At 34.4% G+C, this 26,981-nt stretch overlaps 1 protein-coding gene across 8 annotated transcripts in view; it reads right to left on the bottom strand.

Moving 5' to 3' along the window:
- The window catches only part of RTKN2 (rhotekin 2), a 255,209-nt gene that overhangs the window by 189,761 nt on the left and 38,467 nt on the right, over positions 1 to 26,981 (bottom strand). For 4 of the 8 annotated variants that reach the window (XR_014076534.1, XR_014076535.1, XR_014076533.1 and 1 more), the window contains exons 4-7: positions 21,252 to 21,305; positions 19,901 to 20,018; positions 17,292 to 17,486; positions 7,379 to 7,482 (exon numbers count right to left, since the gene is read on the bottom strand). Coding sequence is in view for 3 of the 8 variants with exons in the window: in XM_081568996.1 (XP_081425122.1) it covers positions 7,379 to 7,482; positions 17,292 to 17,486; positions 19,901 to 20,018; positions 21,252 to 21,305 (471 nt within the window). In the remaining 5 variants the exon portion in view is untranslated. The remainder of the gene's footprint in view (positions 1 to 7,378; positions 7,483 to 17,291; positions 17,487 to 19,900; positions 20,019 to 21,251; positions 21,306 to 26,981) is intronic. The other 4 variants (XR_014076531.1, XR_014076532.1, XM_081568997.1 and 1 more) reach the window with 1 other exon arrangement.

Raw genomic sequence — 26,981 nt, 5'->3', positions numbered from 1 at the left:
CACTAAGAGGGCCTAGGAAAAGTGACAACTAATAGTGACAGTCTAATAGCAATGAATTTACCTAAAGCTCCCATGTCTTCTAAATATTATTTCTATTAAAAAGAACCAGTCTTCTTTGGAGAAATGGCTGATTCCAGGACTGAGGCAGGTAAAGTACATGATGAGTCTGAAATATCTTGTCATGCCTGAAGCAAGGAAGTACTCAATGAATGAGGAGGACATGGAAAAAGAGAGACCATCGTGAATGGAACCCCACTGGCCAAAATGGAGACAATTTGAATCTCAAAATAAACAAGATATTAACAGATTATAATGCACTGAGTAAAACTATAAAACATGAATCCAAGTTACTATAAATAAATCAGTGAATAAGTTGAAAGTCTAATAAATATTATACTTAGTTTCAAAGTATCCCCATCCCACTCACAAATTATGTATTAATTACAAAAGGGGAAACAAAAAGAGTAACTGTACAGTAGAGAAGCTTGACAGACCCCCTAAAATCAAGTGATCAAAGTGAACATCATCAGTAATGGGATGAATCAAAATATGCCACTTGATAGAATGCAATGAGAATGCAGCACTTCTGTGACATTTCTGCCAAAGATGCATATCCTGAGTCTTAGCCCCAGAAAACATTCAACAAACCCAAACACAGGAACTTCTACAAAATAACTATGATATTTAAAAATATCATAGTTATGAAAGCCAAGGAAAGACTGGAGAACTGATCTAGATTGAAAGAAACTAAGGAAGCATGATGATTAAATGCAGTAAGTAAATCTACACTGGATCCTTTGGTCATAGGGACATTACTGGAAAAATATTTGAATAGTGTCTGTTTAATAGGAATAATAGTAATACATTAATATTCACTTCCTGACTTGGATAGCTGTAATGATGTAGCCGGATGTCTTTTAGCAGGAAATAGATACTAACATAGTTAAGAGTAATGAACCATCAGATAAGCAACTTGTTCTCAAGTACTTCTTGAGAAAAACAAAAAGACCTTGATATTCAACTTTTAACTTTTCTATAAGTTTTCAATTGTTTAATAAAGTTCTTTCAAAAAACATTAAGATACTCCTCTAATGTAATGTGCAGGTGGGTATACAGCCTTTATAACTGTATGGAAGGAAAGCACTGTGTAATTTATTGTGTGTATCAGGATATAAATAAAAATGCAACGTATGGTCAGTCCTTTGTTCACACTGGACCACACAAAAAAAGATTTGTAAAGTTTTCACTGCACCCCTGTTGGTAAATGCCTATTAAATGACTAACCATTGGCTGTTACTATTATTAACCAAAAAGTAAGTTCAGAAAATAAAATACTTTTGGTAAAAATACAATTATTTAATATATATTTAATAGATGTAGCCAAGGTTTGGTACATCATTTAAATGAAAAAGACCAGCCTAAATGAAGAGCATGTGTGTGGGTGCTAAGTTGCTTCAGTAGTGACCGATTTCTGTGCAACCCCATGGACTGTAGCCCGCCAGGCTCCTCTGTCCATGGGATTCTCCAGGCAAGAATACTGGAGTGGGTTGCCATGCCCTCCTCCAGGGGGATCTTCCTGACCCAGGGATCGAACCCGAGTCTCTTACCTCTAACCTGCATCGGCAGGCAGGTTCTTTACAACTAGCGCCACCTGAGAAGCTCAAATGAACAGCATAATATAAAATAGTTTTTATCAATTTACCTGCTCAAGATTCTACTAAAAAATAGCATACAACAAATTTTCTGGACCTATTCAATTCTTTTTTATTATTACCTTGTTAAAGCTGCTATCTTTTAGAAATGAAGGGCTTGATCTGAGAGAAATTAAGTGTATAAATACAATACAGGCAATGATTTTAAAATGTAGATATAAATAAATGAGAATCTCCTTTCTTAAAATAGGCAGGAAATTAAAGAAACATTATATAAAAGAATGGATCTAAGTAATACATCTGAAATCAAATTTGTGATTTATGAATTTAAAGTTTCAAAGTGAATTTATTTACATATAAGACTTATGGATGACTTGTTTTTAAGTTAGGATGTAACTCCTAAAGAAACAGAATCATAAATGATTAGTTTTTCAGACCAGTTCATAAAGTTTGTTCAATCAATAATGTACCTGGAACCTAAACACCACATGTAACAGTTTCTCTAGCAAAATAACTTCAGATTTCATGGCATGCCAATAAAAATAATTCCTTCCTAGTTGCAGTCCTTGAAAACAGATATTTGATGTAGAATTCTTTGCTCTACAGATCACATGCCACATAGGCTGCCATCAGCTGTTACTTCCCATGTAGATTTCTCTACAGCTCATGACCACTGGAGAATAAAGCACAGAGCTATAGCTGCTTCTCTCTACTTTTAGCAAGAAAGATGGCATCTAGGCTGGTCACTTAACTTGCCCAAGTATCAACTCTCATTCTTAAAAATACTACCTATAAAGTACTAGGGTTGTTGTAAAATCAAATAAGAAAATGTGTATATATGACATTTATCAAGGTATCTGGCATGTAACAGATGCTTCTTATAATTTCATATCCAGGGCACTCTCAGTCCCGAAGCCATATCCCTTCCATTTCTCAATGCTGTCTTTCCAGTCTTGTGCAACACATTTAATCAAAATACTTAATTCTTCTTTTCTAACCAAGGGTGATATTAGGACAAATAAAATGAAACAGGAAGTGAAAGACCAGTTTGACTTTTCATTACTCGAAGATTTTATCTAATTCATCTGTAGTTTCAGACGGGGAACAAAATGGAGTTTTAAAATGACAGTGACAACAAAACAAAGGCAAGAGAAAGAATCCAGATAACATCTCAGTTCCGTATCAATCTTTACAATGTGGTTTCATTGTTTTATAAAAAGTATAAAAATTTCTTGATGACAAATACAAGCCTTAAGATACCATTTTGGCTTTTTCCTTCAACTAGTAAGAGCAATAAAGTTGAGTTATAAATTTCAGAAATCTTGTATTTCCTCTTTATAGTATTTGGGAGACACTGATATAACTTTATTTAGGAAAACCTTATTAAACATAGATTAACAAATAAATCAAAGGGTGACTTTTTCCTGCATAAAATTGTGTTTATTTTTAATTACACACTTTTTTTTCCCCAAAATATAATTGATTTATAAGATTTCCATTTACACACATTTCTAGGAACATACCTATCACATCAAAAGAGTTTGGCATATAGGCTATTGTTCTTAAATTTTCTCCTGTGGAAGCTACAAGTTCGGCTGTCAACCGTTTGGGGGTGTTATTGCTGTAAGCACAGGTCTTTTCATAGTCTTTAATATGCTACTCAGGCTTCCCATGTGGTGCTAGTGCCAATGGAGGAGACATAAGAGATGAGGGTTCAATCCCTGGGTCAGGAAGATCCCCTGGAGGAGAGTGTGGCCACCCACTCCAGTATTCTTGCCTGGAGAACCCATGGACAGAAGAGCCTGGTGGGCAACAGTCCACAGGCTCACAAAGAGTCAGACATGACTGAAGCGACTTAGCGTGCATGCTCAATATGCTAATCTCTATTGTGTTTCTCTTAGAAAGAAATACACCACATACTTCTCATGCTTATTTGCTCATGAACATTTTATTGAAGGAGAATCTAAATATCTTAAAGAACACTAACGACAAAGGGACACTGCTGAAATTGATGCTTTCTTTGTGAATTTTATTCATTTCCACAGTCTTTCCGATTATTTCATTGAAAGAACAGGATCTTTCATCATCAATTCCATTATTAACAAATCGATAGTATTTTGAATCTTCAGGTGCTTTATCAGTAATAATATATCCCTAACCAGAACACATAGCAGAAAAAGCACTGCCTGTCCTGGATTATTTAAAGTCTGGCTTGAACACTACCTAGCTACATAATCTGGCACATTACATTCTCTAAGCTGTATTTTATTCATCTGTAAAATGTAAATGATAACAAAATAAGGAACTTGGGAAGGTCACAGAGTTAGTCAGTGGTAGAACTAGAATATGAATCCAAGGCTGATGGCTCCACAGTCTCCAATATTAATCACTTCATTGTAATGCTTCCTAATAACTACATCTCACAGCGACTAAAAATAAAAACTGCTTTAGCATAAGAACATGTAATAGGATACCTACTCTCAACAGATTTGGGGGAGTACCATACACTATTGTTAACCTATGTCACATGTTGTACAGCAGATCTCTAGAACTTATTCACCTTGTATAACTGAAGCTTTATACCAGTTTATTAGCACTCCCTTTCTCTTCTTCCAAACCGCTAGTAACTGCCATAGTAAACTACACTCTACTTCTAACAGTCTGTCTATTTCAGACACTTCATATAAGTGGAATCACGTAGTATTTGTCCTTCTGTGACTGGCTATTTCAGTTAGCATAATGTCAAAGATCATTCATGCTGTCACATGTTACAGAATTCTCTTTCTCAAGCCTGAATATGTCTGAAACATAATAGGCACTCAATATATGGTGATAATATCAATAATTCTAGAGAACTGACACAAAACGGAATTAAAACTTAATTTGCCAAGTTTTCCGATTTGCCAACTGATAATGCTAATACTATTACAAACTTGAAGTTGCAGGTGAAAGAAAGCTCAATTAGATTGTTCAGACCAATCCTCCCACTGAAAACTACTATAAAATGCTGAACCAAATCTATTTAAAAAACTTCAGAGCAAGAAAGAGGTAACAAAACTGAAAGAAACTACCAGAACAAATCTGATAAATGAGAACCAGTAAGTTAAATGAGCACAGAATCTGTCTGTCTTGAGAGCATTTGCTAATCCCAGCAAATCCAATTTATGATTTAAAGATCCTGCAAGATGAGGGAAGCAGACCAGAAATCAGTGTAGGACTTTAACAACATAGGCAGATTAATGGGAAGATTCCTCATATTAAGCTGATAGCCCAAAGGAATCACCAACTGGGTAGTGAAAGTGAAGTCGCTCAGTCATGTCCAACTCTTTGCGACCCCGTGGACTGTAGCCTACCAGGCTTCTCCATCCATGGGGTTTTTGAGGCAAGAGTACTGGAGTGAGTTGCCATTTCCTTCTCCAGGGAACCATAAATAAACCAATCTAACTGCCCAGGATTCCTACTGCCTGGAAGTGGAGATAAAGGGATCCAGAAATTCAGACATGGTCTTTGGATAAAGTGAGCCTCTCCAAGTGCCTGCCAGAAGCAGACACTAAGCATTAACTTATTCTTCTACGCAAACTTTCAATTATAATGACAAGTACATGAAAATAACTATACATGAAGAAACTGAGTGGTAACCAGTTACAAAAAAAAAAGAAACTGACCAAGAAAGACTTAATATATCTGAATTACTAGCCATAGACTATAAAATAGCTATACTCACTCTTTTAATAAAAACCTAAGAGATAATACTAACAGTGCATGCAGGGAATACAAAGTGGCATAGCAGATTTGAGAAAAAAATCAAACAGAACTTCTAGAAATAAGAAGTACCATAAGTGAAACGAAGAACTTGGTATACAGATTTAACAGCAGATCAGACAGAGCTGCAAAGAGAATAAAGGAAGTAAAAGAGTGCATTAAAAATTCTAGAAAAAGTAGCAAAGACATAAAAAAAAAAAGATGAGGAATAGATCACAAGTGATAATAAAAATAGAGAACACTGTCAGAAAGACTAACATAGGTTTAATAAGAATGCTAGAGTAGAGGAAGAGAGGCAAAAGAATGGACCAGAGGCTGTCTGAACAGACAAGATTTTGTCCAGAATAATGAAAGACATCAATTAGTGTAAAGAAGTTCAAGGATTTCCAAAAGCAGCATAAATAAAACTAAATTCTTCACCTAGAGCATGGTGAAGCTTCAGAAACCAAAGACAAAGAAAAAAATGAAAAGCTACCTTCACAGAAGTGACACACTGACAAATGATTTTTAAGAAAGATTTATGAAACATATCACCTGGCTCAATTAACAAAAATTCTCATCAGACTTTACATGGTAATTCTATTTTATTTTTCGAAGAATGACCATACTGTTTTCCATAGTGGTTAACATTTTACGTTTCCATCAGCAATGCAGAATGATTCCAATTTGTCCACATCCTTGCCAATAACTTGTTGCTTTCTGGTCAGGAAAGGACCCTGATAGCTCAGCTGGTAAAGAATCCATCTGCAATGCAGCATACCCTGGCTCAGTTCCTGGGTTGGGAAGATCCCCTGGAGAAGGGAAAGGCTACCTACTCCATTCTGGCCTGGAGAACTCCATGGACCAGTCCATGGGGTCGCGAAGAGTTAGACATGACTGAAGCCACTTTCACTTTTCACAAGACACCAGAAGGTAGTGGAATTATATCTTTAATATTCAAAAAGAAAAATATTAAGGTGCCAAACTTCTACACCATGTAAAAAATGCCTTTTAAGAATGAAGCTAAACAAAGTCATCTTCAGACAAACACAAAGAATCAAGAAGTATGATACTAACATAACATACTAAAATAAGTTCTAAGGATTATATTTCAAGCAACAGGAAAATGATCCCAGATATAATAAGGTATTATATAACACACAAGGATTTTTAACCTCTGAGCTACTGGGGAAGTCCCATTCATATCATAATTATTTGTTAAACTGCACATTTACATTTTATGAACTTTTCTCTATTTTTAATGTAATATTTTAGTGTGAAATTTAAAAAAGGTATAGAATCATCTCTCTTTACAACAAAAAGTATAAGTAAGGTAGTACATGATTTTATATATTCTACTTTGAAAAATGAAAAATAATAAATAATCCAAATCATATTTCCAATCTACTTTACCAACACTACTGTGTATTTTTCCTCATAGCTAAAAGTAATCTGGGAGTGTGGAGAGTGCTTATGCTAAGTTTTACAAATCTTCCTAATCACTCACCTCCCTTCTTCACCCTGCTATTTCTTTATAACAAATTATAACTACCAATTATCATCTAGAGAAAAATGTTTAAGATTAATTTAGCCCCACTTTTCCTTATATCCTCTGCTTTCTACCAACAGATGGGTTGGTTTCCTCAATTACAAATTCAAAAATAAGATAGGTCTTTGACAACTATTAACAGAAGAGTGGTGAAGTCACCCATTTCAAGTCAAAGAAAAGGATTCAGAAAATGCAAAACCTTTCTGTTCTTAACAAGCAAGCCTCTCAAACAAATCTCTAGCAAACAGGAGACAGAGAGAAAAATAAAGTTTTCACTTTTGGGGAAAAGAGACAGACATATTTGAAAGAATCCACAGAATCACTCATGCCTATGTCATATAAGCTAATAACCACTTCAGAGGAACATATTAAAATCAGCATTTATTGCTGTCATGACACATACATTGACAACATGTATAATAAGTAAAATAAATACCATATTTACCATTCCCATTAACAGAGAGATTATGAGTCTTGAAGCTATCCTCAGCACTTTCCAAGCTCAGGGTAGTATGAGCTAGCAAATTGTACTTTGCACCACTAATAGTGAGAAAAAAGACAGGTGTTAAGAATTTTAATATATTTTCTACTACATAAAATATTTAGATGTTCAACAACAACAAAATAAACAACAAGATTTAAAAATGGGCAAAGGTCTTGAATAGACATTTCTTCAAAGAAAATATACAGATGGCCAATAAAAATATGAAGAGATACTCAAGATCATTAATCCTTAGGAAAACACAAATTGAAACCACTTCACATTCATTAGAACGACCATTATTTAAAAAAAAAAAAAACAAAACCAGAAAGCAACAAGTTATTGGCAAGGATGTGGACAAATTGGAATCATTCTGCATTGCTGATGGAAACGTAAAATGTTAACCACTATGGAAAACAGTATGGTCATTCTTCGAAAAATAAAATAGAATTACCATGTAAAGTCTGATGAGAATTTTTGTTAATTGAGCCAGGTGATATGTTTCATAAATCTTCTTTGTCTCTTACTATATATGTACTAAAATAAACATTACAAAAAATATGTATAATGTAGCAATAATGCAATGCATGCATGCACTTCATTAATAAATAATGGCACACACACTCCACAGAATGTTGTTCCCTGGGAGAAGGCTTCTTGGTTTTGGATTTTTTAGTTTTATTGAAAAACAATTGCCATACATTACTGCATAAGTTTAAGGTTTACAGCACTTGATTTTATTGGTTTGATTTATCTGGACAGAGAAGCCTGGAGGGCTACAGTCCAAGCGGTCTCAAAGAGTTGGACACGACTCAGCGACTGAGCATGCACATCTTGGTTTTCAATATACAACCATCATAGACAAGAGATATCTCTTATAGCCAATGTTTTTGTGTCAGTGTTTACATAGGAAAATGGATGCTTCTGTCTCCAAAACTTGACAAAAAAAAAATTTAACAAAACAACTCGTAAGTGCATTTTTAAGTTACATTCTGAATACAATTGGTATAATTCAGACTTCTATACAGACTATTAGGCAGGTTGCTAGAGTAAAGACACACTATGAGAACCTCATTCTCAGTGTGGGTCATTCTCTGCTATTTGCACTTGTCCTGACAAATTTCTATAGTGAGTTTCATTATTAGCTCTTATTTTTCCCTACTGTTACATAATAAGTGCCCCTCAAAAGTTGAGGAAGTATTTTTTAAAAATGGTGAAGAATAAAAGCAATTGAGAATGGCAATTATAATAGAAGAGCAAATATTACTACACACAAAATTGCCTATTAACAATAATATGAGTTGCTTGGTGAAGGGGCACAATATTTAAGCACTATCTCAACATAATAATTTGTCATTGATACAAGGGTTTTATACAACTACAATTTTTCCCATGCTAAACATGGTAAATAGACTCCCTATTAGTGTTTTAGTGCAAAATGTGTTATTTTCAGGAACAGATTATTGACAAGAAGTGGATGAGTGATGCAAGAGAATGACGCTAGGTGCATCTGACACACAAGGCCGTCAGTGTGGCAGGATTACAGTGACAGAGAAGGAGACATGATGTCTACAAGCCGAGTACAGGCAGACACTCTACACTGCAGGAGGGCATGCCCTGTAGGGCATGATGAGGCCTCTGGATTTTATTCTGAGTGAGATAGGAAGCAAGCGATGGGTTTTGAGCAGAGGCATGTGCTATGATCTGACTTGTATTTTTTAATGATCCCTCTGGCTGCCATGTAGACAAAAGACCACAGAGGCCAAGAGAGAAATGGAGATGCCAACTAGAAAGCTACTGCACCTCACCAGTCAAGAGCTGATGCAGGCATGGAATAGGGTGGTAGTTGATGGGATGGTGAGAAGTGGTAATATTTTTGATGCATTCTAGAGTTGACCCAATGTGGACACGGGATGCAAAAGAAAGGGAAGAATCAAGGACAACTCCAGAGAGTTTGGTCTGAGCAACTAGAAAGAGGGAATTGTTGTTAACTGCAAAGAGGCTGACTGAGAAAAGAAGGGATATGGGAAGTAAAAATTTAGTTTTGAACAGATTAAGTTTGAGGCTGGGTTGTAGGGTAGGCAGGTGGATAATGAATCCGGAGTTATGAGAGGAAAAAGTATTAAAGAATGAAATTTGGGAGTTACCAATATATAAATGATATTTAATGAAAGTTAGATAGTTAAATAAAATGTGACAACTGAGTATTTGGACACAAGTACTCCATCATTTCAGATTAAGTTGAAGCGCAATGAACAAAGGAGACAGGCAAGGAAGTCACTGAGGCAGAAGAGAAATCACAAAAGTGGTATCCAAGGAAGCCAAGTTCAAAAAGTATTTCAAGGAGAGTGATCAACTGTGTTGAATACTGAAAATTCCAGGAGGAGGAATACTGATAAATGACCATGGTATTTGGCAACATGTAGATCACTACTGACCTTGATAAGAGCAGTTTCTATAGGATGGGATAGAAGTAACATGGTGAAACCTGACTGAACTGGTTCAAGAGAACGGGAGGACAGGAAGTGGAGATAGAGTATGTAAAAACTTTTCTGTAAAGGACAGCTGTGCAATGGGGCAAGAGAAATGCGAGGTACTTCAGCATGTTTATGTTTTTGGAAATGATGCAGTAGAAGAAAAACTGATGATAGAGAAGAAGAGGGGGCATGTGCAGGAGCCAATTTTTGACAACTTGAGAAGATGATCTAATGCACAGGTAGGTGGTCTCAGATGGAGTAAAGGCAGTTCAAAAGGAAGGAAAGCAGCAAATGAAGATACAAATGCAGGTAGGCTGATAGATTTGGTTGACAAAGGATATGCAAGCTCTCTTCTGATTACTTCACCATCATCAATGCTGTATCAAATGAAGTCATCAGCTTTGACTATACAGACCTCTGTCAGCAAAGTGATGTCTCTGCTTTTTAATACGCTGTCTAGGTTTGTCACTGCTTTCCTTCCAAGGAGCAAGTGTCTTTTAAAGCTATGGTTTTTCCAGTAGTCACGTATAGATGTGAGAGTTGAACCATAAAGAAGGCTAAGTGCCAAAGAATTAATGCTTTCAAACTGTGCTGGAGAAGATTCTTCAGAGTACCATGGACTGCAAGGAGATCAAGCCAGTCAATCCTAAACAGTTTGAGTAAGCTCCGGGAGTTGGTGATGGACAGGGAAGCCTGGCATGCAGCAGTCCATGGGATCACAAAGAGTCGGACATGACTGAGTGACTGAACTGAAGTTTCTCCAAGTAAGTATAACAAAAGCAGAGAAATAATAGAATATAATAAAATGGTAAATCAAGGAATTTAAGCTAATTGGAGTCAGAATATTGAACAGAGAAAGCTGGAAATGTGGGAGGTGGTAGATATCGTTGGATATTACTACAGAGACCAGGTGCAATTATTAGTAATGACAAGATCTAGGGTACAACTCTGGGATGGATGGCTAAAACAGGCACAAGATTACCAGAGGCAAGGAAGTCATGAAACTCAGAGGTCAAGGTATTAGATGAACAGTCTGTATGTATTTTAAATTCATCAAGAAATATTATCTGAAATGGTAAGAGGCAGAGACTGGGAGAGAAACGAAATGAAGATACTTTGGTGTTTTACTTTTAGGAGAGGTGTAATTTATTCTTACTGACCACTAAAAGTATTAAAGTATTCTTCACTTCAAGAATGGCATCATTGCCATACCGGTGTACTGCAGTAAATGGTGGCGCAAAGAGTCGGACACGACTGAGCGAGTGAAGTGAACTGAACTGATTTGATCTATAAAGTGAAAGTGAAGTGATTCAGGCATGACTGACTGTGACCCCATGGAGTATACAGTCCATGGAATTCTCCAGGTCAGAATACTGGAGTGGGGACCTTTCCTTTCTCCAGGGGATCTTCCCAATCAAGGGATCACACCCAGGTTTCCCAATTGCAGGCAGATTCTTTACCAGCTAAGCCACAAGGGAAAGCCACAAGAACACTGGAGTGGGTAGCCTATCCCTTCTCCAGCAGATCTTCCTGACCCAGGAATCGAACTGGGGTCTCCTGCATTGCAGGCGGATTCTTTACCAACTGAGCAATCAGGGAAGCCCATTTGATCTATAATAAACTGCCTACCTTTTTTTCTCTACTAGGTTTTATTTCTAAAGTTTATATTACTTTTATAATGAAATAACTAGGCTTCCCCAATGGCTCAGCGGGTAAAGAATCCACCTGCAATGCAGGAGACACAGGACATGCAGGTTTGATCCCTGGGTCAGGAAGATTCCCTGGAGGAGGAAATGGTAAACTGCTCCAGTATTCTTGCCTAAAAAATCTCATGGACAGAGGAGTTTGGCAGGCTACAGTCCATGGGGTCGCAAAGAGTTGGACACGACTGAGCGACTAAGCACACACACAATGAAATAAACAATGTTGTAGGATTTGTGAAGTAGCAGGATGAAAATCCTCCCCTAAAAATCAAAATATGCAAAGCATTATAATACTACATCTACCTCTGTGCAGTTTAACTGACTTGCCTGTAGCTAGCAAGTAGTACACTGGAAACAGAATCCCACTATACTATACTTACTATCACTACCCTTTATACTTCATTAATAGTTTAATTAAGGTACTTGTCTATTAAAACAGATACATACTATCTTTTACTATTGCAAGAATTTTGAGTGCAGGAAACATGGCTTACTAATCTTGAAATCCAAAGTATCACATGATACAACTGCTGAATAATCATTTCTAAGATGATTAAATGAATAAATAAATAAAATTATACCCCATAGCTGAGTAATTCCTTAGTTATTTTTGAACACTGCATCATCTTTCACACTACCAAACCATCAACATCACTGTTCCTCAAAACATAAATAATCCAGTTATTCTGCACAAAGGTATTTGTTTTGTAACTTTAATTTAAAATGTAGTATAATGGCTTATTTTTTTTAGTTAATTTTTAGTTAATACCTTTCTGTCAAGTAAATAATAACTCTCAATTTTACTAGTTTCCACAAGATAATTGTTTAAAATGATGTATATTTATACAATGAAGAATAATGTACTAATTGGTTCTCAAGGAACATAAAAGAGTTAATTCAGCTATTAGAAACATTGGGAAAAATCGAGTTACAGGAATTTCAGTAAGCTAAATTCCACAAATAAAACGAATAAATGAATCACACCAGGGAGCATGCTAAGAATTACCAAAAACGTTCACCATCTTCTTTCAGATCAAACAATACTTTATGATGATATTTCAAGTTACTTCATTTTTAAACCATGACTAATTACAACGCCAATGATTCCAAAATCAACAGTGATCTCACTTTTAAAGCATTCTTGTCAGGATAACATTTTCTTACTAAAACATTACACTCATTCTTTTAAGCCAACCCTAATATTGAGTTCCCAAAAGTTTAATCAGCTACATTTTTTTTTAACAAATAGGCCAATTGTTGTAACATTTGATGCAGCAAGGGTTCCAAAAACATTATGAAAAAAATAAATGACTACCTTAAGTGGAAATCTGAAAAAAAATATACTCTTTTGTAAGGAAGAACAGCTATATTTGGTCACATGACATATTACTAGAGAAGATATATTTTGCCCATTTTGGTTAAAAATTAAAAGCTATGTTAGGAATCTTCTCATTCAACTAAATCACCATTAAGGAAATAAAAATCAATCCTTTTAGGCATTTTGATCACTACTGCTATTCTGAAACTCCTACCAGGGTGCTGAAGTGGTCAGTTAAGGAAGGATCAGGTAAGACTGGTCCTGGGCTATGAGTTTAACTTGGTATACTCAGCATTCACACCAAAAGTTCAAAAGAAATGCTGGTATTAAAAGAATATAAATTGGTGAAATGCTATAAAAGGTTTTACCTACCTTTTGATCAGCTTTAATGATATAAATAAGCAAATTTCATACAAGTTTCATGGGAAATGTTGACAAGGAAAACTGATATTTTGATTTAGGTATAAACCAAATAGAATTATCCCTGAGTCATGAAGATTCCCTGGAGAAGGAAATGGTAACCCACTCCAGTATTCTTGCCTGCGAAATCTCATGGACAGAGAAGTCTGGTGGGCTACAGTCCACAGGATCACAAAGAGTTCGACATGACTTAGTGACTAAACAACAACAAAATAGAATGACAAACCTGAATAGAAGAATAAACACTTCAAGACAAATATGTCAGCCCCTGTTACAAAGAACTTAATATCAATAATGTTATTCTCAAAAACACTTCTAGGCGTTGAAGAGGAGTATAGGTTAAATATAAGTTATAATATCACTTAGATTATCTTCTCTGAAATTATAATCAATGGATTTAAATTTTAAAATATCTGCCTACATTTTTAAATACAGTTTTATTTATTTATTGGCTGTGCTGGGTCTTTGTTGCTGTGTGGGCTTTTCTCTAGTTGTGGTGAGTGGTGGCCACTCTTCATTGTGGTTCGTGGGCTTCTCATTGCCCGCAGTGGCTTCTCTTGTTGGGGAGCACAAGCTCTGGGGCACACGAGCTTCAGTACTTGTAGCAAGTGGGTTCATGCATGGACTTAGTTGTTCTGCAGCATGTGGGATCCTCCCAAACCAGGCATCAAACCGTGTCTTCTGCATTGGCAGGTGGATTCTTTACCAATAAGCCACCAAGGAAGACCCTGCCTACATTTTATAATCCTAGGAAGGTTTCTTCATGTAGTGCTTCAGCATGAATTTTTTAAATAAAATTTTTCAGAAAAAGTATTGATCTCAGAACAGTAAAAATAGTAGCAATAATGGTAAGAGCTACATTTATTAAATGCTTACAACATACCAAGTTCATGAATTATCTTTCTGAATGTCATAATGATCCTATGGAGCTAAATATTTTTCCATTATTATTATTCCCTTTTTAGAGAGGGAAAAAGAAAAACTCAGAGAGTATATTAATCTGTCCTGGGTCACACAAATAATAAATGATAGGATAAAAAATCAAGTAATGAAACCATTAAGTTTTGAACTGTGTGAAAAGCCCACTTATTGTTTTTACATGCTTGAAAGGTATAGGAAACCCTAAAATGTCTCTAAGGAGGCTTCTATACTTAATCTTAGCCAAAAGGCCAAGAAGTGATCTAAGGAGCCTTCTAAAAATAAATGATTATGTCTAAGCATCCTTACCTTTCATATCAGAAAACTGAGGCCCAGGAAATAATGTAACTTGTTCAGGACACACCTAGTGCTGTCATTTTCTAAATACAGAATTTTGCTGCTTAAAAACATTTTAAAACTATTGAATTTGGTGATTATCTGTAAGGTCTCTTTCAATTCTAAAATCTGTGTTTCAAATTAGAAATATAATTGCTCATTTATTCATCAAAAAGTATAGTTTCATTACCTTACAGTTGAATTAAAACATTTTCTCGCAAATACTTGATATAATCTTAATCTAGAAAAGTTTTAAGCTGGCCTTAAAATTCTAAAGAGGGAAAATCAAAGGGTCTTCCTTCCTCCTTTTTAATAACATTTATATTATAAAGACATATCTTCTATGACTGTTCTTCAATAGATGGGACCCATTCAAGAATCATGAAATCAATTTAATGATTCATAAACAGCATTTTTAAAAAGCTGAAGATACCTAGAATAAAAGAAGTCTAATGGCTATACTATAAATAGCAAGAGCTAAGTATTGGTTCATGAAATCTGACTGCTGATGGTACTGTGTATTCAGTAATGATATAAAATGCACTTCTTACTCGCTGCTGCTGCTGCTGCTGCTAAGTCGCTTCAGTCTTGTCCGACTCTGTGCGACCCCACAGACGGCAGCCCACCAGGTTCCCCCGTCCCTGGGATTCTCCAGGCAAGAACACTGGAGTGGGTTGCCATTTCCTTCTCCAATGCATGAAAGTGAAAAGTGAAAGTGAAGTTGCTCAGTCGCGTCCGACTCTTCGCGACCCCGTGGACTGCAGCCTACCAGGCTCCTCCGTCCATGGGATTTTCCAGGCAAGAGTACTGGAGTGGGGTGCCATTGCCTTCTTACTCGCAGTCTCAATCAAAATAAACTGAAAGCAACACTGTTAAAGTCCCAAGGCATTTTTCACATTAATATAACTGATATGAAAAGCTAATTAGCTATATTCTGATGACTGAGATTTCCAGGATCTACACCTAAAATATTTTGCTTTATAATTATAGTAAAATTATTGACATGCTGAAGAGCCAACATGCAAAGAAATTCTAGGAATGCTGCCTGTACAACAGTTTTCCCAAGAAAGAAAGATAAAACAACTTGTAAAGCAACAAACACAATGTTTAAAGGAAGTATCTGAAAGAAACCAGGGCTCCTTGCAGAGGTGGTGATTCTAAGTGTGAGCTGAAAAACAAAACATGAACACAAAACATATTCCCTGGTCACAAAGCAAAGAAGCTAATTAGAGATTGTGTGGGTGTGCTAAGTCACTTCAGTCATGTCCAACTCTGCGACCCTATGGACTGCAGACTGCCAGGCTCCTGATTAGGTTGTGTCAAAAAGATGCTGAGTCAGCTTAAAGGTTTCCCATTGATCAAAGATGGGAATATTTGGCTTCGAAGAGAATAACAACTGCATTAGATTGAAACACAAATACATAAAACTTCAGGAGTTCAAATAAAACAAAACACTAATCACCTCCATGCAAGGATATCAAATTATTATTCTAAAATTGGGTAAATAAGGCTTCCCTCGTGGCTCAGATAGTAAAATTGGGTAAATAACAGAATCAAGTATATTTTTTCCTCCTTTCCCTTCATCAGTTTTTTGCATTTATATAGAGTTCATGAAGGAAGGTCATTCTTTGAGAGAATTCCAGATTAAAAAATAAATGCACAATATTGTAAAGCAATTATCCTTCAATTAAAAATAAATAATTTTTTAAAAAATAAAATGACTGCATATAGAAAAATAAATAAACAAATGCAGGACAAATTTAGAAAGCCACTGAATTATAATCCTGAATGTAATAATGATCAGTCACAGCTGCTAAAACTGTTAGATATAACATTGATACGGAACTTGACAATGGATGTATCAGGCTAACAACACCTGAACCCACTGATCAGTTTTAACACAGCTGAAAGTGAAACAAGACCTTCAAATGGGATACAGTAGAAAGTACATATAATCAATATGAAGTATTATTGCCCTAAAAGAGAATCTGAAACTAATCAGTCGTCTAGATCTAACTGCAAGCCACAGGAACACAGGGGATAGAAAAAGATGCTTTAAAAAGACCACAAAGATGTAATCAGATAAACTGAAAATATGGGAAATCTACAAGATCTAGCTTCTTCAATAAATGATGGCAAAGAAACAGAAAATTGTTAAAGATTAAAAGAAACTTAAAAGAGTCACATAAATGCAATGTTACAGACCTTGTTTGGACCTTGATTTGCACAAATCAGAAGAGAACTTCAGAATTGGGGCAAATTTGAACAAAGAATGGTTATAAGATCATATTTAGGACTAATTTTTTATTTTGTTAGGTGTGATAATGATAATGTGATTTTGTTATAGTAAAATATTTTTTTAAATCTGTAAGACTGAAAGCATGACATATATGCAGAAATTCAATTAGTAGATTGATACGGAGCAGTTTGATTCATAGCTAGTCCCTTTTCAAGAAAAATATTTCATCTTTCTGCTAGATCTTGGAATTTCAAATCACTAAAAACACACTGTCACCCAACTTTCTTTCAAAGGAGCATACCACCTCAGCTGGGTAAATGTCAGACAACCAAGTTTTGTTACTGCTTCAGGATGTTTTTTCCCATTTAAAATGCATATGCACCACATATAATACTCTAAAATGTCACAAATACATAATTATACTATGTCTCTATAAATATTGTATTAGAAAACTTACTCAATAGCAGAACTGAAGGACAAGCACCTTTCATGATCTTCTTGAAGCACTGAACTGATTTTCTTCCCTGTAGCTTTGCTTATAGATGTTTTCAGTTTCTTAGCTAATTTTTTTGGTGTGTTAGTTATAGAAGATTCTTCTGTACAGCAACTATATACTTCCACATTTATCTGAAAGTCTGGCCCTGCTTCATTACTAAAAACAAGGACAATCATAATATTAGAAATTTAACTTAGAAGAAAATAAAATTACAACACCCTCTGATGTTTTCGTAACTTTTCAAAGCAGCATTTGGAACAGGTTTATGTTAAAATATATTAATGGATAGAATCTCCCTGAGTGTAAATGACCTGAGAGGGTCACTGCAACTTCCAGAGCTACCAGCTTCTAAAGTAGGGCAATTTTAACTCAATGTAAACAATATATTCAGGCAAATTACTTGAAGAAAAAGAATAAAATGCCCTGGTCGTTTTGTTGCCAATGCTATTGTTCCTTTTCATTTCCTTAATATAATTATTTTAAGGCATTTACATTATATGTGTGATTTCCTGAAATGACCATTCCTCAAAAAGAAAAAGATGTGAAAACAAAAAGGAAAGAAAATTAAACAAAAGGTTTCTTCTGCTGAAACCCTTAGTTTTCATGTCTTTTTCATAAAGTGCTTACAGTCCACTCAATAATGTGCTCCTCCTTCCTGCTCCACCTTTGTATCTAATAACTCTAACATTTCACTATTTGGTTATACAGGAGAAAACAAACGAATATAAAGAGATATACTTCACAAAACATTAGGTGTATCTGTAAAAATGCACAATGCTACAACAAATAAACTATGTGCATTAGCACCCAGCATAAATATAAATATTACCAATCTTAAAAAAGAGAGAGAGAGAGACTTCAAGGCATGAACTCCTTGAGGTGGAGTGAAGTCTTGGTAATCTTTGTATTCTTAATCTAACATAAAATATATTCATTATGCATTAAAACAATATCCAGAAAATCTGCAATGTCAAGATTGGCTTTGTTGTTTCTCAGACACAATGAACTATCTTTACTATAAAAGATTGTGGTGATATTACTACTAATAAAATATACTTAAAATTGCAAAAGAGGTCCATCAGCAGATTTTGCCTGTAAAGGAAGATCCATCAGTCTCAGAGATTTTAAATATACAGCATAAACTTTTTAAGATTTAAATAGCCAATTTATAGTTTGAATAAATCCAAGGAATAATTGGATTCGAAATACTTTTATAGTTTATTATTTGGCAACTTTTGAACATACAGTATTCCTGGTAATGACTAACAAATGTCAATATTTAGAGAAAAACCAGGGATTCATAAATACTGAATACTTATTAAAACAATCATAACAAAAAGCACATTTTAAAACAACATTTAGAACATTTGTGAGCAGTTATTTTTAGAACAACTTGAAATATTTACAGAATTATTAAAAAATTATAAATCATGAGTTGTCTTCCCAAGGAACTTGCACTATTCTGTGAAAAAAATTATGATTTTTTTCTTTGTGGTGAAAATAAACAAAAGCAAATTGTTGTGATCCACTAACAGGACAATTTTGCCATGAAAAAGTGCACTATAATAGTTGATAATGGAAATAAACATATTTAGATAAATAATGAAAATTAATTTTTTAGTCTCCATTATGTAAACATTTAGCAATATTTGGGGGATTCTAAGTAAATTCCTTTGGTTCAACAGAGCTTATAAGATGGCCTACACTACTAATTACACAAAAAAAATGTACTTTATTTTTCCGTGTTGTACAATTGGACCAAAGCCCCAAAACATGGTTGCAATAGTTCTTTTTTTAATGCTACATGACTGGCAAAACTAGTACTTTCAATCTCAACTGTATATAGTTCCATAACTAAAGATTGGAAAAAACATATATATTGATTTCATTTTAATTGATAAGTAGTTACTAGTATTTCAATATGAAGATACTGTCTTTGAAACCCTGTAAGAAATATAAATCACGTACTGATTTAGGCCAATAGAAAAAAGTGCCAGGAAAAACTTATATTAGTTAAAAAGGATTTCTATGGCTACTGGAGGAGTTCTTTCTGGTTCTATATTATGACCACAATAAAATGAGCCTGTAAAAGAGCAGGGGCAATAAAAATGGCCCTGAGGATCACCCAATTTTTTATTGTTTTGGAGTACATGAAAGAAGTGCACCATAAGAAAAAGAACATCTTGGAATTTTACTAAAGTGCTTTTCCTACAGTACATTTCAGAACTATCTAATAAAGTTGTTACACTATTTTAGTATTTCTGTAAGTAAATCTCCTATACGAGATATAAGAATCTGTTTTATGCTCAAACTCACTCTATATAAAATCACATTATCATGATATGCCATTGTATTCATAGTTTTACTACTAATATCATATGATTTCCACTTTATTTTACATTGGAAAAATGTCAAATCCAGAAATGGCTTTTAAATAATGCAACGTTCAAAATCAATTTGAACAGTTAAAGATTTTAATGCTTCAAAAATAAGTCAATAATTTTGCCTTCCCTTGAAAAAGGTAGAATTTTAGGTTCTTTTCCTTCAATTAAGATTAAAAAAATACTTACAATATGGTCACATTTTCAAAACATATATCTGTGATTGTTTTATCCACAATCACCATCTCAGTATCAAAAACTTCAGCTCCCATTTTGAATAAACAAAAAATGGCATAGTGCTGTGATCCTAGAGAAGAAAAACATTAAAACAATGACTCATGTGATGAATCATGCCTATATTATGTTAAAATCTACTTGAAAATGAAAAAAATAGCCTAAATATTTAATAGATTCTTATTTTCATACACTGTACACTGTAATCTTTTAACTTTTTGAGACTGTTTTGTCAGTATGTATTAATTGCTTGCCCAACTAAAATACAACTAAACTATAGAGTATCAAAAAATAAAGTTAAAAATACAGGCCTCTCAGCAGCCTAAAGTAACCACCAAACTCATAAATTTTATTCCTAGGAAACTCCTTAAGCTTTAATTAATAGCAAATTTAGCACTACATATATACTATTACCCCTGTCATTTTGGCTTCCAAATATACTTAAGAAAAGTAAGTTTTCTATTTTAAGAGGTTAGGAGCAGACACATTAACAACAAAACATTTTCCACCAAACAGAGAGGTAGGAAACTACAAAAACAATAAAAAGTAGAGATGTGAACACAAAAACCATAGCTGCTGGACCTTCTAATATGATATATATATTTTTAAAGTATTAGGTGATTAAAAAACTAAATCCTCATTACTGAGAAAATGGAGCTCTTCAGATAAACTTAAGTCTCTATAGTAATCAGAAAGATACACTTAATTCCCACATGTATTCCTTTATAAACTAAATTATATTTCTTAAATGAATAACAAATATACTAACCTGATTTTGTATTTTTCATATAAAACTAATTATGCTCAATATGATTCAGGCTTAAAGTATGAGAAACAAAGCTATCATAACAGACAAAAAGATAAAGGATTGTCATTACTTTTCTGTTTTGCCTCTAACAGCTACAAATCATTGGAGGTTAATTTCCATGACCCAAGCCACGCATGGATTTGTTAAGACTATATAAAGCCATAAAATGCTGAAGGGGAAGAAAAATTAGATCAAGCTAAAAATCTTTTTCTCTTATATCCCATTAAATAATCTGAAGGAAGAGAACGAGGCAAAAAAAATCTCCAATATTTCTGGTCAAATAATGTGGCCTTTACCTTCACTCAAACATCTCCTTTTGTTTCACAGTTTTCTTCTCTATTACCTGTTGGCATCCTTGCACAGGTTCCTATCAATAAGATTGTGCTTATTCTGTCAAATGACATTTAATTCAGTGTGGAAGCAGCTTTTTCTCCAAATTTTCTCAAATTTACTACATACTAAAGAAAATATGTCAATTACAATCAAAATCATACATACGTTCTTTATTGCTGAAGTGATCCGAATCTTTCCACATTAGTGGTATACGAATATCTATAATGGAGGGGGAAAAGAAATGACAAGGAATAATTTTGGTAAATTTCATTTCTTAGAGTAAAATAAACCTCTGTATTCCATAATGGATTCTGACCATTAAAGCCAGTATTTATTTATTATTAAATATACTAACATAGTAATATTTTCTCTTAAACATAGCTTAGACTAGGAATATAAAATCTGTTACACTTATTTAAACCTCACCAAGTATTACTCAAGAAATTAATTTATTAAGTAGCACCTATAATAAGCTTTTGTTATAAAATTTTTGTGATTTATGCTTTTGAAATAGGCAAAATTTGGGTAACCTAGTGTTGAATTTTTATTTTGGGTAAGCAGTAGCAGCAAATGTAGTTAAATAAATTTCAAAATCATAGAACAGTAGAGGTAGAAATGACTTTAGAACGAACTTTTATCCACTATGTAAACTTTAAAGATGAAAAAAATTAAGTGACTTATATAAGATTACTGGTTTCTGGAAGAGACCCAACTCTTGACAAACAAATCCAAGGTCTTTCCATTAGGAAGATTTAACTTGTCTACAAAAGAATTTGCCGATCTTTGTATATTCACGCTACAAACTGTAGCATTTTCCTTAAGAAATAAAACTAAAAAGAGGAATGTATTACTTCTTTCAGGCCAAGAAAGGGCCTATATTCTAAAAGTGATCTAAACATATTTCTCTCATTCACATATTCTTCAAATTCTAAGTTTAATAAATATATTCCAGAAATTAATCTAGAGCTTTCAAATAGTCAACATTTGTTCTTCCTCGTTTCTTCCATTCTTCCTTTTACTTTTACTACTAGGTTAACATTATGGAGTGATAAGTTTCCTTTAACATTCTTATGAAGTTTGAGAACTAAGATTTTACCAAACAGATTAAGAGATAAGCAATTATACCATAACACAGCACATAGAAATCTCAATGGTAAAGTGAAGTTAGTTTTAATTTTGTACTCAGAGTACAAATTTCCAAATTTTGTGGAAAATTCCTGTTTAAAACATTTCCCCATTACACTTTGGAAGTTTATGTGCCTATTTTTTCATACCTATTAATTATGCCACTTTCAAATAATTATAATTCTTTATGAACATAAGCTATTTGGCTACCTTTATGCTGTGCTTCACTTTTAGATTCCATGATCTTTTGTCTACAATTCTGTTTAGAATTGTTTCTAAGGTTCTTAGTTCCTATTTCCAATTTCCTTTCTAGAAAAGCTTTATATTACTCTATTCCTATGCTTCCTAACCAAGTAGACATGTATGAGTGCTCTTCCCACTGCTGCTTTAGCACTAATTTTTATCAAAAAGTGAGAAAAATAAAACATTATTCTATTGAGTTATTCTCGTGTCATACCAAACACTTTACATATATCTCATCCAACAATAATTTTGAAAATATATCTACCAATTTATGGTTGTGTTTTCACTGTCATTTAACTCAAACTATTTTTTTTAATTTCCTCTTTGATTTCATCATCAGCCCATTAGTCTTTTAGTATCATGTTGTTTAGTCTCCATCTAATTGCTTTTTCTTGTTTCTTTGTGTGGTTTACTTCCAGTTTCATGCCATTGTGCATAGAAAAGATGCTTGAAAAAATCCCCATTGTCTTAAATTTGTTGAGGCTTGTTTTGTATCCAAGTGTGTGGGTCTATCCTAGAGAATGCTGCATGTGCACTTGAAAAGAATGTATATTTTGGATTTTTTGAATATAATATCTTCAAAATATCAATTAAGTTTAACTGTGAAAACACAACCATACAAAATCTATTGGATGCAGCAATAAAGACCTTCCTCAAAAAAACAAAGATCTCAAATGAACAACCTCATCTACCACCTGAAAGCATTAGAAAAGGAAGAACTAACAAAACCTAATGTCAGCAGAAGGAAGAAAACAATAAATATCAAAGAGGAAATATACAAAATAGGTATTTTAAAACTGTAGGAAAAAAAATCAATAAAACCAAGAACTGTTTTTTTGAAAGGGTAAACAAAATCAACAAACCTCTAGTCAGGTTCACTAAGAAAGAGGACCCAAATAAACAAGAAATGAAAGAGGAGAAATAACAGATACTGCAGAAATACAGAAACCCATAAGAGAACACTATGCACAATTATATGCCAACAATTTGGACAACCTGAAAGAAATAGACAACTTCCAAAAACATACAGTCCACCAAAATGGAATCATGAAGAAACATAATTTGAAGAGATCAATCACTAGAAGTGACATTTGTTGTTGTTGTTGTCAGTTGTTAAGTTATGTCCTACTCTTTGCAACCCCATGGACTGCAGCACGCCAGGCTCCTCTGTTATCACTATCTCCCAGAGTTTGCTCAAATTTGTGTCCATTGAGTCGGTGATGCTATCTAACCATCTCATCTACTGCCACCCTCTTCTCCTTTGGCCTTCAATCTTTCCCAGAAGTGAAATAGAATCCGTAAAAAGCAAAATAAAAACTCCCCACAAAAAAATCCAGGACGATGGCTTCACTGGGGAATTCTACCAAACATACAAAGAACTTGCACTGATCCTTCTCAAACTCTACCAAAAGACTGAAGAGGAGGGAACACTTCCAAAGTCATTCTATGAAGCCATCATCACCCTTACATCAAAATCAGACAAAGACACTATCAAAAGAGAAAATTACAGGCCAGTAACTTTAATAAATATAGATCCAAAAATTCTCAACAAAATGGCTATGATGGTAAAGAGTCTGCCTGCAATACAGGAGACCCAGGTTCAACCTTTGCGTTGAGAAGATCCCCTGGAGAAGGGAATGGCCGCCCACTCCAGTATTCTTGCTTAGAGAATCCCATGGAAAAAAAGTCAGACACAACTGAGTGACTAAGCACAGAGCACATCCTTGAAAAACACAGATCCAAAATCTCTCAACAAAATACTAACAAACCAAATCAAACAATACATAAAAAAGATCATACACCACAATCAAGTTGGATTTATCCCAGGGTCACAACGATGGTTCAACATATGCAAACCAATCAATGTGATACACCACATCAACCAAAGGACAAAAACACATGATCATCTATCTCAATGGATGCAGAAAAAACACCTGATAAAATTCAACATCCATTTATGATAAAAAAAAAAAACCTCTTACCACAGTAGCAGGAACATATCTCAACATAATAAAACCTATTTATGACAAATCTATAGCCAACATAATATTCAACAATGAAAAGTTGAAAGCCTTCCCACTAAATTCTAGAACAAGACAATGCAACCCACTTTCACCACTTAAGTTTTTTTTTTTCAGCTGCACCTCATGACTTGTGGGATCTTAGTTCTCCAACCAGGGATTAAACCCAAGTCCATGGCAGTGAAAGCGCTGAGACTTAACCACTGGACTGCCAGGAAATTCCATCACCACTTCTATTCAACATAGCATTGGAAGTCCCAGCCACAGCAATCAGACAACAACAACAAAAAGAAATACAAGATATCCAAATTGGAAAGAAAGAGGTAAAATTGTCATTATATGCAGAAGACAGGATACTACATAGAGGGAACCTTAAAAGACTCCACCCAAAAACATTAGAACTAGCAAACGAATTCAGCAAGGTAGCAGGAAACAAAATTAACATGCAGAAATCTGTTGCATTTCTCTACAATTAACAATGAAATATCAGAAAGGGAAAGTTTAAAAAAGGTGCTCTTAAAATCACATCAAAAAAATAAAAATATTTAGAAATACACCTGACCAAGGAGGTAATTTATATGCTGAGAATTATAAAAATACTGATAAAGGAAATTAAAGATGACTTAAAGAAGTGAAAAGGTATACCATGCTCTTGAATTATAATTTATAGTGTTAAAATGGCCCTACTATCCAAAGCAATCTACATATTTAATGCAAGCCCTGCCAAATTACCCATCATTTCACACAAAACTAGAAAAACCCTAAAATTTATATAGGATCGTAAAAGACCCAGAATTGCCAAAGCAATCCTGAGGAAAAAGAACAAAGCTGGAGGCATAAACTTTCCAGATTCAGATGATACCTCAAAGTTACAGTCAAAACAGCATGGCATTGGGACAAAAACAGACATATGGATCAGTGTAACAGAAGAGAGTCCAAAAATAAACCCACACACCTATGGTCAATTAATTTTCAACAAAGGAGGTAAGAATATACAACGGAGAAAAGTCTCTTCGATGACTGATGGTGGGAAAATGGACAGCTATGTGTAAATCAATGAAATTAGAATACTCCCTGCATACCATATATAAAAATAAACTAGAAATGGCTTAAAGACTTAAATATAAAACAGGACACCATAAAACTCCTAGAAAACAACATAGGCAAAACATTCTCTGACATATATAGTACCAATGTTATCTTAGGTCAGTCTCCCAAGGCAGTACAAATACAAGTAAAAAATAAACAAATGGGACCTAATCAAACTTTAAGCTTTTGCACAGCAAAGGAAATCATAAAAAAAGAAAAGAAAAGGCAACCTACAGACTGGGAGAAAGTATTTGTAAATGATATGACCAACAAGAGTTTAATTTCCAAAATACACAAACAGCTCATACAACTCAGTAACAAAAAAGCTAAACAACTCAATCAGAAAATGGGCAGAAAATCTAAATAGACATTTCTCCAAAGAAGACATACAGATGACCAACAGGTGCATTAAAAGATGCACAATATCACTTTTTATTAGAGAAATGTATGTCAGAACTATAAAAATTATCTGACCAGTGAATTATCTCACACTGGACAGGATGGCCATCATTAAAATGTCTACAAACAATAAATGCCAGAGGCAGTGTAGAGTAAAGGGAACCCTCCTACACTGCTGGTGGGAATGTAAATTGGTGCAGCCACTATGGAAACAGTACGGGAGGCTCCTCAAAAAACTAAAAATGGAGTTGCCACGTGATCAGCAATTCCACTCCTGGGCATACATTCAGACAAAACTATAATTCAAAAAAATACACACACAACAATGTTCATAGCAGCACTATTTACAATAGTCAAGACATAGAAGCAACTTAAACATTCACCAACAGATAAATGGATAAAAAGATGTGGGGTGTGTGTGTGTGTGTGTGTGTGTATGTATATATATATATATATATATTTACATGTATATACACACATACATAATGAAATACTACTCAGCCATAAAAAGAAATAAAATAATGCCATTTGCAGAAACATGAATGTATCCAGACATTATCATAAGTGAGGTAAGTCAAAAAGGGAAATACAAATACTCTACGGTATTGCTCATATGTGGGATCTAAAATGACACAAATGAACTTATTTACAAAACAGAAACAGATTCACAGACATAGAAAACAAACTTGCGGTTACCAAAGGGGAAATGGGGTGGGAAAGGGATAAATTAGGAGTGTGGGATCAGCAGATCCCGTTATAATACAAACTATTATATATATAAAATAGATTAAAAAAGGTCCTACTGTAGAGTCCAGGGAACTAATACTCATACCTTATAATAACCTATTATGGAGCAGAATATGAAAAAGAATATATATAAGGATTGAACCCAGGTCTCCTGCATTGCAGGCTGATTCTTTGCCATCTGAGCCACGAGGGAAACCATGGTTGTTCAGCCAGCCAGTTGTGTCAGATGCTTTGCGACCCCATGGTCTGCAGCACGCCAGGCCTCCCTGTC

Source organism: Giraffa tippelskirchi, chromosome 2 (assembly GCF_054371585.1).
Source record: "Giraffa tippelskirchi isolate mGirTip1 chromosome 2, T2T-mGirTip1v1.2.pri, whole genome shotgun sequence".
NCBI lineage: Eukaryota > Metazoa > Chordata > Mammalia > Artiodactyla > Giraffidae > Giraffa > Giraffa tippelskirchi.
Note: the sequence above shows the minus strand (reverse complement) of the source record. Positions and strands in the feature narration are given on the sequence as shown.